The sequence below is a fragment of the Chelonus insularis genome, unplaced genomic scaffold (assembly GCF_013357705.1).
Source record: "Chelonus insularis isolate UGA/USDA-ARS -01 unplaced genomic scaffold, ASM1335770v1 contig_146_pilon, whole genome shotgun sequence".
NCBI classification, from domain to species: domain Eukaryota; kingdom Metazoa; phylum Arthropoda; class Insecta; order Hymenoptera; family Braconidae; genus Chelonus; species Chelonus insularis.
The window spans coordinates 138,824-150,848 of NW_023276387.1; the positions used below are offsets into that span (position 1 = coordinate 138,824).

Genomic DNA, 12,025 nt, shown 5'->3' on the forward strand with positions numbered 1-12,025 from the left:
AAAGCATAATCGTCAAATTGTAAATGTGCTTCATTCATTTTAATGATAAAGAGTAAAAAGGAAATGAGAAAAAGAAAAAAAAAACATGAAAAACATTATGACGATATATATATGTTTGAAGTTAAGTAGCCTCGTCAGTGGTTTTGTAATCATAATTCGTGTCAAGAAGTAGGGCTTACCCCAGATTTATGTTCATTATATAGCTTGTAACTTGATCCACGTCGTGTGCCAACGAAGCAGAGTATTTTATCAACCTACGAGCAGTCCACCGGGATTTCCTTTCTGTAACACTCGCAAGGGACATTGTCACTGTGATTTTCGCGTAGGAAGGCTGGCGCAGCGACAGAGGCGCCATGGAGTCGCGACAATTGCCCCGTTGTTACACGCTCCTCATGGTATCTAACAATTCTTCCGACATTTTTTTATGCTCCAGCTTGCGAAATAAACCGCCATTATGATAATGAATTTTTTCAGCTGCCAAGAATTACTTCTAATGTTCTATTCTCCTACAAAACAATCTCATGCCAACATTGTTCATCCCCTTCTCTACTTCTAGCTTTTGAAGAATAAATTTACCCCTTGAAATTTATTGATCATTATATCAGTGTTGCGTCAATTTCAAAAATATTTTTAGTGTTGGCTGTATTTGCCAAAACATCACATAATCATGGACTCTTCGCGGTATAAATTAAGATTATATTTGAAAAAAAATAAAAAAAACTAAAGCAAAATAAAATAAATTCGATCGTGATCTCCATAGTCACATAATCAAGATCATTGTACTCTCCACCGGTACCTTATAGTCGTTCAGATCTATTTCCGGGTCACGTCATGGCAGGTTGACGGCATTACCATATATACAATACACCGAATGATCATTTACTATTGTTCCATTTTTGATAAAGATCTCAGTTAAATTCTCGTTTAGAAATTGATTGGTCAGTTTTGAGACTGATTTGCCTTTCATCAGAGATAAATCTACTAAACACCCAGTCCATATGATATAATATCTATTGAATAATTTATTTTATGAATTTAATCGGATAAATAAAAGCCATGGAATATTTTTTTTCTTAAACTTTAAATAAATTAATTTGTTATAAAATATGTTTTATTTGATTCAATCAAGATTTATTTGTTTACTAATAAATAATTTGAAAAATCAGGTTGATTTTTTTGAATCAATCATGATTTTACTTAATAATTTTTCAATTTTATTATTCGTTGTTTATTTCTTATTCAATTGATGAAATAGTTTTTTCATTGAAAAATTTGAGTACAAGAACATTCCTATTGTAATTATGATCAATACCTTTCAATTATTTGAGTCTAAAAAGTTTGTAATAACGACCTCTATCGATAACAACATAAACTGCTCTGTTTTATAATTTTACCAGCCTCAAAAGGTAATCTAACTGATTACCGACAAATTAAGTTACCATGTAATCTAAAAAATTATTTAATCTATATGGAAAAAAAAAATTAAAAATTCATAAATTAGTAAAAAATATTTAAATATTGATAAATATTGTGACAGAGTAATATGATAATAGAAAATTTTTAAAAAATGACATGCAATTACGTTGTATTGTGATTGATCATATTTCTTACCTTATTATTTGCTCAACATTTTTGTGAATTCAAATAAAATTATTTACGATGAAAATTATAAAGTTCAATATTAGGCAGATAATTATTTATATCATAACAATTTTATATTGATAGATTAAAAATAAATTGACGATTTTTTATAGCAATATTGACGCAAGACTGCTCGAAGTGACGTCATTGATAATATACCCGATAATTTAACTATTTTTAAATAAATTCTGTTTCATGCAATAATTGGATAAAACTGAAGTTATATTACTTACATAGAGCTGCAAAAAAATGGAATAGAAAGGAATATTTTCTGTACAAGAGGTCAGGAATCGTATATTAGCCATCTTGTTAATGTTTGGTGTCGGCATCCCAAAAGTATGTTTGCTTCTTTTCTTTAGTTTCAAAGAAACATGAATTCGTAAACAATATTCAATTAAAGATAATAAACATTAAGGAGAATCTAAGGTTTATCATCATTTTATATATCGTGTCTTGCTTTCGCAATTGTCTCACAAAATTTAACAAATTTCTGAATCATTACAATTACATCCACTCCATTCGGCGTCATCCTTCGGTATATACATATGCGCGCAGTTGCTGCGCATATGTATGTATGCGCATGCTCAGTGGTTAAAACGCCACCTGTCGACCACCGGGAATACTATTTTATATGGCGCTCATTTGAAATAGTAAAAGAAAATTTTATTAAAAAAAAATCTCCTATTCAAAGATAATAACTTTTATGTAGTTTAGATAAAAAATTTGTCAAATAGATATTAAGGCTAATATTTTACAGTCGAAAAATGACTGTTTATTGTCAATAAATGCACATTACATTTCAACGGTACTCAAAATTTTTTAAAATATGCGTGATGATTTTATGTATTTTCATTAAATACCGTTATTATCCACTATAAATTAACGAAATAATATTTTTAATAAAAAAAAAAAAATACAATAAAAACAAGTAAAAATTACTTACTAGATAATTTATTTCATTAAACAGCTTCTTCCGGTCAATTTTTGTTTATACAATCAGCAAAAATCTATATATTATTCATTCTTATGATTTTATTGATTAAGGTGAATTGCAGAACAAGACTAAACTTAAACTGATGATATTAAGAAAGATGGTTTATTTCTTGCTGTAGTCGTTGTATGGAATATCGATATTTGGTGGTGAACTATTCATGTACAATGCTCCACTCATGTTTCCCTATAATAATCAATTATTTTATTATATTTAAACAATGATTATTCTGCAATAGTCGCTTAAGTGAAATAATGAAACTTACAAAAGTAATGGTTCCAGCAAGAAGAGCAATACCAATAACAAGTGCAGCGTTGTATGTTTTTTGATTTCTATTGTATTGTTCTTGCCAAGACCCTTGTGGAACTGGTAACTCATCCATCGTTGGAAACTTAAAAGGGACCTGCTCCTTGTGATATCCTCGAGCACCTGAATGATTATTTTAACATTTCATGTCATTGATATCACATAAAAATTTACAACATCAATCAATGTAATAGTTATATAATATTGTCTTGAGTTATTTCAATGTTAAACTTACTTTTTTGTACGACACGAGCAACTGGCCTTATCAATCGTCCTAGCATGATTAGAAGCTTTCAATAATTATTGAAGAAAATCGTTTATTTCCCGATATCCTTCTTTATGTAAGAAAAATTTAATTTTTACACTCCGATACTCAAAAAAACGTGTTTAGGTTACCGTGTGTTTCAGACCAGAAAGATCAATCAAGTGTTTGCAGCAGACACCGTACGCGGCAGCACAAAAGATATTTTAAATAAATCTAATAAATTATATAATTATTATATTTTATATTTATTTAAATGAACGTTGTGATTTTTTATCTCTGAAATTTTCTTCAAAAATATTAATGAAAGAACAGCCACAAAAATGCAGTATTTTTTTATTTATTTTAAATATTTTTAACTCTCCATTACTTATTACATAATAATAATATTTACATCTTTATAACTTTATTTCAATAAGTAATGCTATTAATTTAAGATTTAGACTTGGTAGCCGCAGGAGTGGTAATCTTAACTTTGCCAGGTATATTTCGGGCTACAGTTTCTTCTTTCACAGCTTTCAATAAATCTTTTTCTCTCTGAGTAATTATTTTATCTCTCAAGAAGGCATCTAATGCTGTTTTTGCTGCTTTACCTCGTCTTCCAGTCCCTGGAGTCAACTTGACTTTAAATTTATAGTTTAAAACAGCATTGTAGGGTGCAACGACTGGCACTGCAAACAACAATTCGTCTTCTTCAACCGGTTTCCCTGTCAACTGATTTAACATATCAACTTCTGGTGCTGGTCCTGGATCTGCATCATCATCAATATTTTCAACATTATTCGACTGTCTCTGAGTATCATACTGGTTTGAAATATTACGATTTTTCTTTCGAGCTTGATTAGTATGATCAGTCTTCTTATTTTTCTTCATCTTTCTTGCTTCCCTTGCAGGATTAGGTTTCATCATTTCCATAATTATTTGCCTATCTTCCTCATCTTGATCTTTGTATTTATTCATCATTTTTTTTTGCTTAGTTTTCTGACGTCTTTTCGTTCTTTCCGAGTTCCCTTTTGATTCTTGAGTCTTGAGCTGTTCTTCGATTGTTACAGAAACCTTACCTTGATTGGGTTTCTTCTTCAAACTAGGCTTTAATATCACTGGTTGATCATCACCTAAATAAATTATTTCCTCATCTGATTGGTGAATTTTCAGAGAGCTTTTAGGATCAACAGAAAACTTCATTTGAGCTCCTGAAAGATCCAATTTTATTTGGGTATCAGGAAATTTCACTTGATCTCCTTCTTCATCTGAACTACTCTTAGAATCTTCTTTATTATCATTGATATCATCAACTTTTTCATTTTCTTCAATTGCTTCTAACTTTCCTTCATTATCAGAATTATCAGAATCATCTTCTGGAACTTTTAATTCTTCTTCATCAGCACTTTCTTCTTTAAAAACATAAAATTTATCTTCCTCGAGGGTTTTAATTTTCCTCTCACTTTGGTGTCGTTCGATAGAACTCTCTTCTAGTCTGAACAAAAATCCTAAACCCATAACAAGCTGACAAGGTGGCAAATAATTTTTTCTCCCTCGTATCATGAATGATCCAGTCGTCAAGTACTCTCCAGTTGGTGCAGTTTTAGATACCTGATCGTGATGAACCCAGTAAGCTCTAGCGACTACTTTAGCATCCCAAGCAATACTATAGGCAACAGCCATGGTTCCAGCTTCGCTGAGACTTTTTGGAGGAACCGGATTTCCAGATGGATTTTTCAACACCACTGAACTTGCACCAGTTAAATCTGCATGAACATATAAATCACCCGGTCTTAAATATCTCTTGACAATCAATTCATTTTGCTGTTGATCTCTACCACCAATCACTAAATAATTTTCAGAAGTAATAAACCAGTAAAATTTCTCGAACCAATAAACCTTTCTAGCTTTATTAATGCTATGAATAGCTTGAACTTCTTTTAATGTCTGTTTAGTTTTTTTCTCAGCATTTTTTAGGGCTTTTTCATGAGACTCGATTGTCTTCTGATGCTTTTTAGCAGCTGACCGCTTCATGTTATAATATTTCGTAGCATTAGCAAAAGCAGTTAATTCTAAATCAATATCTACAATCATTGGTTTAAGCCTACCATCATCTTTATCATCAAGAGGTTCTTCAGGCATAAATACGTTTTTTTTGCCTTTCTTAAATACATTTTTTTGTATCTGATTATGACTCTTCAATTTATTATCATCTTTTTTTTTCTCATCATCATTTTTCTTTTGATAACTTATGGAAAACTGTGGAACATCTCGAATATTTTTTTTTGCATTATCTTTCTTATCAGCAATCACATTATCCTGATTTTCTTCATTATTTTCATCAGATGAGCATTCACTTACACTCTCATAAGGATCAGTGAGATAAAGTGAGATGTGATTAGTCTCGAATTTTAATTTTTTAATCGCCAGAGCGATCGGATCATTTCTCATTTGAGCTTCTTTTATCAATTCTTCAATTTCTGGCCAAGGCATTTGAGCAGCCAAAGCACTTTGAACCACTAAAATTGCATTATCAACTAATGCTTGATTTCTCGAAATTAATTCAGCTTTCTTTTTATCTTCTTCTTGAACCTTTCCTAAACCGGCTAACCGTTGATCATGATCCTTTCTCACATTCTCTAACTTCTTCAATGCTTCTCTCTCTTGTGCTAAAGCTTTGAAATCTAACTTCTGTCCTTCCATTGTTGAAAAATATTCATCAACTGCTGCATCAAAGTTATCAAATTCTTTATAGTGTTGATTCTTACATTGCTCGAGTAATTCAGGATGAAAACCAATATTTACCATCATAAACTCGTCTTTACCATCTTGACTAGGTTTAGATTCTTTTTTCTGAAAAATATATCCTTTGGACGGTCCTTTTTTTGCATCTTCTAGTATCTGATCTGCTAATTGTAATGCTGACCATAATTTGTCCATGTCTTCTTTAACATTAAATGTTTTTTCAATCTTACAGTTACTTGGAAAGCCAGATTTTAGTAATACATGGTCGATTAATGCTGATCCAAATTCTAAAAGAGGATTGAGAAATTTTTTTAACGATTCTCCAGACTTGGCTTCTGCTAATCGAGATTCAATAACTTTTCTTGGTGGCATTGTTGTCGTGTGAACACGATCCACAGGATATTTCTCTCGCACAGCAAGTCGTATCTTGTCTCCTTCAGTATGTGGTCGTAAAATATTTAAGATTGTTAATTGATAATCTGTTAATATAATATTTCCTCGATCATAAACTTCAAGAATTACATGGTAAGCAGCTTCATCAGAGCCAAATTTAAGATCCACCACTCTATCAGTTCCTATTTGAGTTAAAGATTCTAGTCGCTTGTTCTTTAAATGTTTTCGCATTTTCATTGAAAAACCTGACGGTGCTGTGTTCTTTGGCCATTCAAATGCTGTCGTATGCATGCGGTTTCCTGATTCTAAAAGTAAAATACATTTTTCTTCACTTCTTTGAAAACGAATTAAATAAGTACGATGATCAATGTCGTAGACTTGATTCACTCGCATTCCGATAAGCCTGTAAAATGAATAATTTTTCTAATTATTTTAGCAAATTTGTAGATAAATTCATATAAAAGGGTTAAATATTTTTATAAAAATTAATTTTATACACTTAACCTCAATGATTTTTTCTAACCACAAAATTAACATCTAACAATAATAATTCATATTTTATTATTTTGATTACCTTTGAAGCCCTGCGATGGAGCAAACGAGATCATAAGTATCGAATCTTGTCTTCATTGTAAATAATATGTTTTACAGTATTTGTTCTTTTGTGAAAAATATGATAAATCAGATTGATTTGGTTCGTCAATGTTACATTACTTAACGTAGAATTTTAGGTTAGAATCATGAGAGTAAACATCTTGATCATTAATTGAGGTTATGTTGACACAGGAAAAAGATCATAAAAATTCATATGATTTTTCAATTAACTCTATTCATTTAAATATAAATAAATTGCATTATATAACAAATAAATTTTTTGTAAGAAATTATTTGATAAACCTTAAATGCAAAAATGAATTATTAACAAAAAACTAATCCTTGGGAATATTTTTTTAGTAAATAGACAGGTGGTAATTTCTTTTTTCTTTTATTATTACATCATTACGCTTACACGTAAAACAAATAGTAATTAACGATAAGATTTCTGGTATCGTGCTCGAGCACCTGGACCACCGAATTTCTTGGGTTCACATCTTCTAGGATCAGCGACAAGTAGTGTACGATCATATTGAATCAAAATGTCTTTAACTTCTTTCTTGCTAGCTTCATCAACATCTGCAATAAATAAAAAAAATTTATACTCTATACATTCCAATTATTTATCTGTTACAAAACTGATTTAGTTCATTTGTTGGACTTACATTTTTGGTAATACGCTACTAAAGCTTTAGAGATAGCTTGTCTGATAGCATAAATTTGAGCTACGTGACCACCACCATTCACTCTTACTCTAATGTCAACACCAGAAAATTTTTCCTTAAAGAGAAGAGAACAATTGATTTTAGTCTATTAAAATAAATTTTTTTTAATTAGTTTAATTGTAACCATTTATATTTGAATACCTTTCCCAATAAAAGAATGGGTTCTTGAAGTTTATATTGAAGAACTCGGGGTTCAATCAACTCCAAGGGTCGTCCATTTACTCGTAGAATTCCACGACCACGTTTACAATATGCAACAGCTGTTGCACTTTTCTATAACAAAGAAAAAAAAAATTAATTAATTATTAAATAAATGTCACAATAATTGTTGTCGACATTTTAAAGGTTAGAATGACGCTTATGATTACTGATCACAACTTGACTGTTTGTTTACTTACTTTGCGTCCAAAAACTTGGACTGAATGGATCGGTTCTTTCTGTTTCTGTAATTAAATATCATATTTGTCATTATTATTGAGTATTACTTCAAAAAAATAGCTATGAAATAAAAGAAATATTCTTACTTTCTGCATTGTCGCGAGCACGTCGTGAAAAGGAAATCTTGAAAGGTTAGAAAGCGGAAGTATGGTGGTCAAATGAAGAACTAAAAATCAAATGACTAAAAGGTTCAACGAGTAACGTAGTACATTTTCCATAACCTCTTCATTCTAACGTTTTCAAAAATTGTATAATAAACACGTGTGTTTGTTTATAATTTTATATTTGACGAATTACTAAAATTTTGTACATAAACTAATATGTATAAATTGATATGTTGATAATAAATTCTTTTTACAAAAACAAATATTAAAATTGTGAATAAACGAATTAAAAATGGATTTATTTGTCATCAACAGGTAAATACACGGATAATTTCTTTGCTTTTAATATAAAATTATTTTCATTTAATTACTTTAATAGGTATAATGATAAAAAAGAATCTGATAAGCCACACAATCATTTATCAGAATTATTACAAAAAATAGAAGAGAGAAAAAAATTGAGAGAGCAAGGTGCCTTGAGTGAGGGTAAAAATTTTCAAAATAGTGAAGAAAATAATTTATTATTTACCAAATCTCATAGAAAAAGTAGGAAAAGGAAAAAGGAAAAAATTAATGTTGATGATGGTGAACAAACTGATAATAAACCGGAGGACGTATCCATTAATAATACCAATGACGATGTAAATGCCGAAAAGATTTCTATGACAGAGAAATCGGAGAAGTCAATTAATAAACAGTTAGAAAACTTTATGGTACTTGGCTCCACAAATCTACAGAAGAAAAGGCAAGTCAAAAGAGTATTGCCAGTTTGGTTAGCACGCCCTCAAATTATTTCATCAGATGTGAGTAGTGGTCCAAAGCTGAAAGAACTTAAAGGATTGTTAGATGATCAGCTGATTCAACTGTTGAAAGCCAATGGAATAAATAAATTATTTCCAGTGCAGGAAAAATTAATAAATTGGATGCAGAAGTGTAGTGAAGATCGAATGAAGGGTTGGTGGGTTAGAGACACATGTGTTTCTGCACCTACTGGCAGTGGTAGATATAAAATATTTATTTTAACTTTATTACTGAGAATTAAGAGTTAATTTGAACATTTTTTCATTCCTTAGGTAAGACTTTGGCATATGTGTTGCCAATTATTCAATACTTGAAGAACCAATTGACTCGTGAAATTCGATGCCTGATTGTTGTACCAGTCCAGGAACTTGCAGCTCAGATTTACAAAGTTTTAACGACTTACTCGACACAAAGTAATCTTAAAATTGGCTTAATTTCCGGTGCTTCAACTCTGGAAATTGAACAGAAAAATTTAATTAAAACAAGTAATATTAAATGATTATTATTTTTTTCAATAGGAGATATAGTTACTCTTAAATTCATAGATAAATAAATATTTACAGCTGAAAGAGGACAATTTATCAGTCGTGTGGACATTTTAGTAGCAACACCAGGACGGTTGATAGATCATATAGAAAGAACAAATGGATTTTCATTACAGAGTCTTGAATTTTTAGTTATCGATGAGGCTGACCGGGCAACTGATTGGCTTAAATTTATTCCAGAGTATCATCACACTCCCCCTTACCTTACAATAAAAAATCTCAACTCGCAGTGAGTCCTACTAATGTAAAAGTATTTTATTATTAATGAAATTGAATAAAAAATATTTTTTAATTATTTTAGTCCAATTAAACCAGCACAAAAGCTACTATTCAGCGCAACTTTATCACAAGATCCTGAAAAATTGAGTCGTCTGAGTTTATTCAATCCAATTTTATTCACTTCAGTATCGGGAACAAATCAAACTGATGAAGATATAGACTTGGATAATCAAATGAATAAATTCATTGGCAAATATACTAGTCCTAATGAACTGATAGAACGTGCTTATGAATCACCTCCTGAATATAAACCGATTGTCTTATATGAATTGATTAAACAATATCAAAAACCGACGGACAAAATTTTGATATTCACCAATTCTGGTGAATCTGCTCACAGATTAGCAATACTTTTAGCAAGTTTTCTAGAACAATTACAAATTAATTTTAACGTTAGTGAATTATCAGCACAGTTGATACCAAAACAACGTGCTCAGATATTGGAAAAATTTCGAGCTGGAGAAAGTAGAATGTGAGTATATTTTTGATTGAATTCTAAGAACCTTAAAAAAATTTTTTTTTCATACAATTAAGATTATAATAAGATAAAGTAGAACGTAATGAAATAAAAAAATTATCTATTTCAGATTAGTAAGTTCGGATGCTCTAGCGCGAGGATTAGATATCCACGACATAAAACTTGTGGTGTCTTATGATCTCCCAAAGTCCGTAAAAGGGTACATTCATCGAGTAGGTCGTACTGGTCGTGCAGGAGTGTCTGGAACAGCAATCTCGATTCTGACTCCCAACCAAATAGTCCCTTTCAATAGAATGCTGAGCTCAGCTCATAAAGTTGTTCCAACAATCGAACATTTAGAATCGGTAGAATCAATAGCTGAGAAGATAAATTATCAAAGTCACTTGGATAAACTTAAACGTACAATTGAAAGTGAACAAACAAAAGAATTGGAAAAAATAAGGCTTGGAAAACGACGTAAATTAAACAACAACAAAAGTAATAATAAATAAAATTATAATTTTGTTAACATCGATAGTAACATTTTATTGTCTTGATTATTAATTATCTGTTCATTAACGATGTAAATTATTCATTAATAATAATAATAATAATAATTATTATTATTATTATTATTCTTATAATTATATTTTATCGATTTACAATTTCATTAATCCTTAATGTCTTATTGTTAATTTACTTAATAGTAGTTTTATTAATATTATTGCTGTTGCAAAAACTTTACATTCATCAAATCTTTGTTGTAGATATTAATATTTTTTTTTTAAACAGTTCAAATACACTGAAAATATGTAATTCCGTCTAAAAACAATTGAATTACATTTCGTTGCATTAAAAGACATTTTTTTAGATAACTAAACACGGAAAAAATACTTTGTTTTTGCAAAATCTAGAATTTAAACACAACTTTTTCATGATAAGTTTTGTTCAAGAAAATTATTTACATTTATATTACTATAGTTTCAGTTAATTTCTTTTAATTATCATTCGTTAAATATATACATGTATATTAACCGTGGTCCTATATCATGTCTCGTTGCCACATATATCGTCTTCTTTATAATTCAAATAAATTACCTACTACATTTTCTATCCAATGCCTTCGACGTAACAACAAATTTTATTATCATTAATATTATTAAAGTCCAATTTATTTCCACAGTATCAATTATTCATACTATGTCTATACATTTTTTACTTTTCTTTAAATTTACAGTTTTCATTTTCCAATGTCACCTTATGAATACCCACCTTATTCATTATTTATTGTCTCAATTCCTTAAATTAATATTTTCATTATTAATAACATTATCATTATTATCATCATCGTTTCTAAATAATTATCAAATGTATTTTGACTATAAGTTACTGCACAAGAATATTTTAAATAATTTCTAGGCATTTTAGCTTTATGATTAATTCATTTTGGAATATTAATAAATATAAATTAGTTGAATGATAATGTTTTCGATAATAATAATAATAATTGATTAGTTTATAGACTAAATACTATATAATAAAGCGTATAGTTTTTGAAATATTTACAATATTCTATTAAATATTCTCCTGATAATTAAATTATTAGTACATATTATGAAATAATCTCTCAATAATCTGTAACTAAATTCTCATAAAATATAGGAAGACAATTCGCGTTATTAAATCCTCTTATCATAAATGAGTAAACTTTCAAAAATATCCAAAATAATAAGTAAAAAGAGATTAATTATTTTAATAAATT

At 29.5% G+C, this 12,025-nt stretch overlaps 4 protein-coding genes across 4 annotated transcripts; 1 reads left to right on the forward strand and 3 right to left on the reverse strand.

Annotated features, from left to right (window-relative positions):
• Positions 1-2,653: 2,653 nt before the first annotated feature.
• On the reverse strand, positions 2,654-3,372 carry LOC118063730 (Cytochrome c oxidase subunit 7B). The gene is made up of 3 exons (XM_035077857.1): positions 3,174-3,372; positions 2,898-3,061; positions 2,654-2,818 (listed from the first exon to the last, which is right to left on the reverse strand). Exons 1-3 carry the CDS (start codon positions 3,217-3,219, stop codon positions 2,738-2,740), a joined length of 291 nt encoding a protein of 96 aa, XP_034933748.1. The 5' UTR covers positions 3,220-3,372; the 3' UTR covers positions 2,654-2,737.
• A 158-nt stretch (positions 3,373-3,530) lies between these two features.
• On the reverse strand, positions 3,531-7,045 carry Clbn (Nuclear export mediator factor NEMF homolog Clbn). The gene is made up of 2 exons (XM_035077784.1): positions 6,895-7,045; positions 3,531-6,723 (listed from the first exon to the last, which is right to left on the reverse strand). The coding sequence occupies exons 1-2, from the start codon at positions 6,948-6,950 to the stop codon at positions 3,633-3,635; spliced, it is 3,147 nt and encodes a 1,048-aa protein (XP_034933675.1). The 5' UTR covers positions 6,951-7,045; the 3' UTR covers positions 3,531-3,632.
• Positions 7,046-7,289: 244 nt separating this feature from the next.
• RpS16 (ribosomal protein S16) lies at positions 7,290-8,235 on the reverse strand. Its single transcript, XM_035077756.1, has 5 exons — positions 8,164-8,235; positions 8,038-8,082; positions 7,781-7,912; positions 7,580-7,694; positions 7,290-7,493 (listed from the first exon to the last, which is right to left on the reverse strand). Exons 1-5 carry the CDS (start codon positions 8,170-8,172, stop codon positions 7,348-7,350), a joined length of 447 nt encoding a protein of 148 aa, XP_034933647.1. The 5' UTR covers positions 8,173-8,235; the 3' UTR covers positions 7,290-7,347.
• A 197-nt stretch (positions 8,236-8,432) lies between these two features.
• Dbp73D (putative ATP-dependent RNA helicase Dbp73D) lies at positions 8,433-10,818 on the forward strand. The gene is made up of 6 exons (XM_035077760.1): positions 8,433-8,496; positions 8,561-9,180; positions 9,255-9,467; positions 9,546-9,756; positions 9,829-10,278; positions 10,394-10,818. Exons 1-6 carry the CDS (start codon positions 8,474-8,476, stop codon positions 10,773-10,775), a joined length of 1,899 nt encoding a protein of 632 aa, XP_034933651.1. The 5' UTR covers positions 8,433-8,473; the 3' UTR covers positions 10,776-10,818.
• Positions 10,819-12,025: the final 1,207 nt, after the last annotated feature.

Excerpts from the sequence above, each read along its gene's own strand:
- RpS16 (XM_035077756.1), bottom strand. Across the intron at positions 7,695-7,780 it reads CCATTCTTTTATTGGGAAAG|GAAAAATTTTCTGGTGTTGA; the intron begins GTATTCAAATAT and ends CTTCTCTTTAAG. Across the intron at positions 7,494-7,579 it reads AGTAGCGTATTACCAAAAAT|ATGTTGATGAAGCTAGCAAG; the intron begins GTAAGTCCAACA and ends TATTTATTGCAG.
- Dbp73D (XM_035077760.1), top strand. The coding sequence starts at position 8,474 with ATGGATTTATTTGTCATCAACAG. Across the intron at positions 9,468-9,545 it reads GAAAAATTTAATTAAAACAA|CTGAAAGAGGACAATTTATC; the intron begins GTAATATTAAAT and ends AAATATTTACAG. Across the intron at positions 9,757-9,828 it reads ATAAAAAATCTCAACTCGCA|TCCAATTAAACCAGCACAAA; the intron begins GTGAGTCCTACT and ends TAATTATTTTAG.
- Clbn (XM_035077784.1), bottom strand. The coding sequence starts at position 6,950 with ATGAAGACAAGATTCGATACTTATGATCTCGTTTGCTCCATCGCAGGG. Across the intron at positions 6,724-6,894 it reads TCCATCGCAGGGCTTCAAAG|GCTTATCGGAATGCGAGTGA; the intron begins GTAATCAAAATA and ends TTCATTTTACAG.
- LOC118063730 (XM_035077857.1), bottom strand. The coding sequence starts at position 3,219 with ATGCTAGGACGATTGATAAGGCCAGTTGCTCGTGTCGTACAAAAAA. Across the intron at positions 3,062-3,173 it reads TGCTCGTGTCGTACAAAAAA|GTGCTCGAGGATATCACAAG; the intron begins GTAAGTTTAACA and ends ATAATCATTCAG. Across the intron at positions 2,819-2,897 it reads TTGCTGGAACCATTACTTTT|GGAAACATGAGTGGAGCATT; the intron begins GTAAGTTTCATT and ends TGATTATTATAG.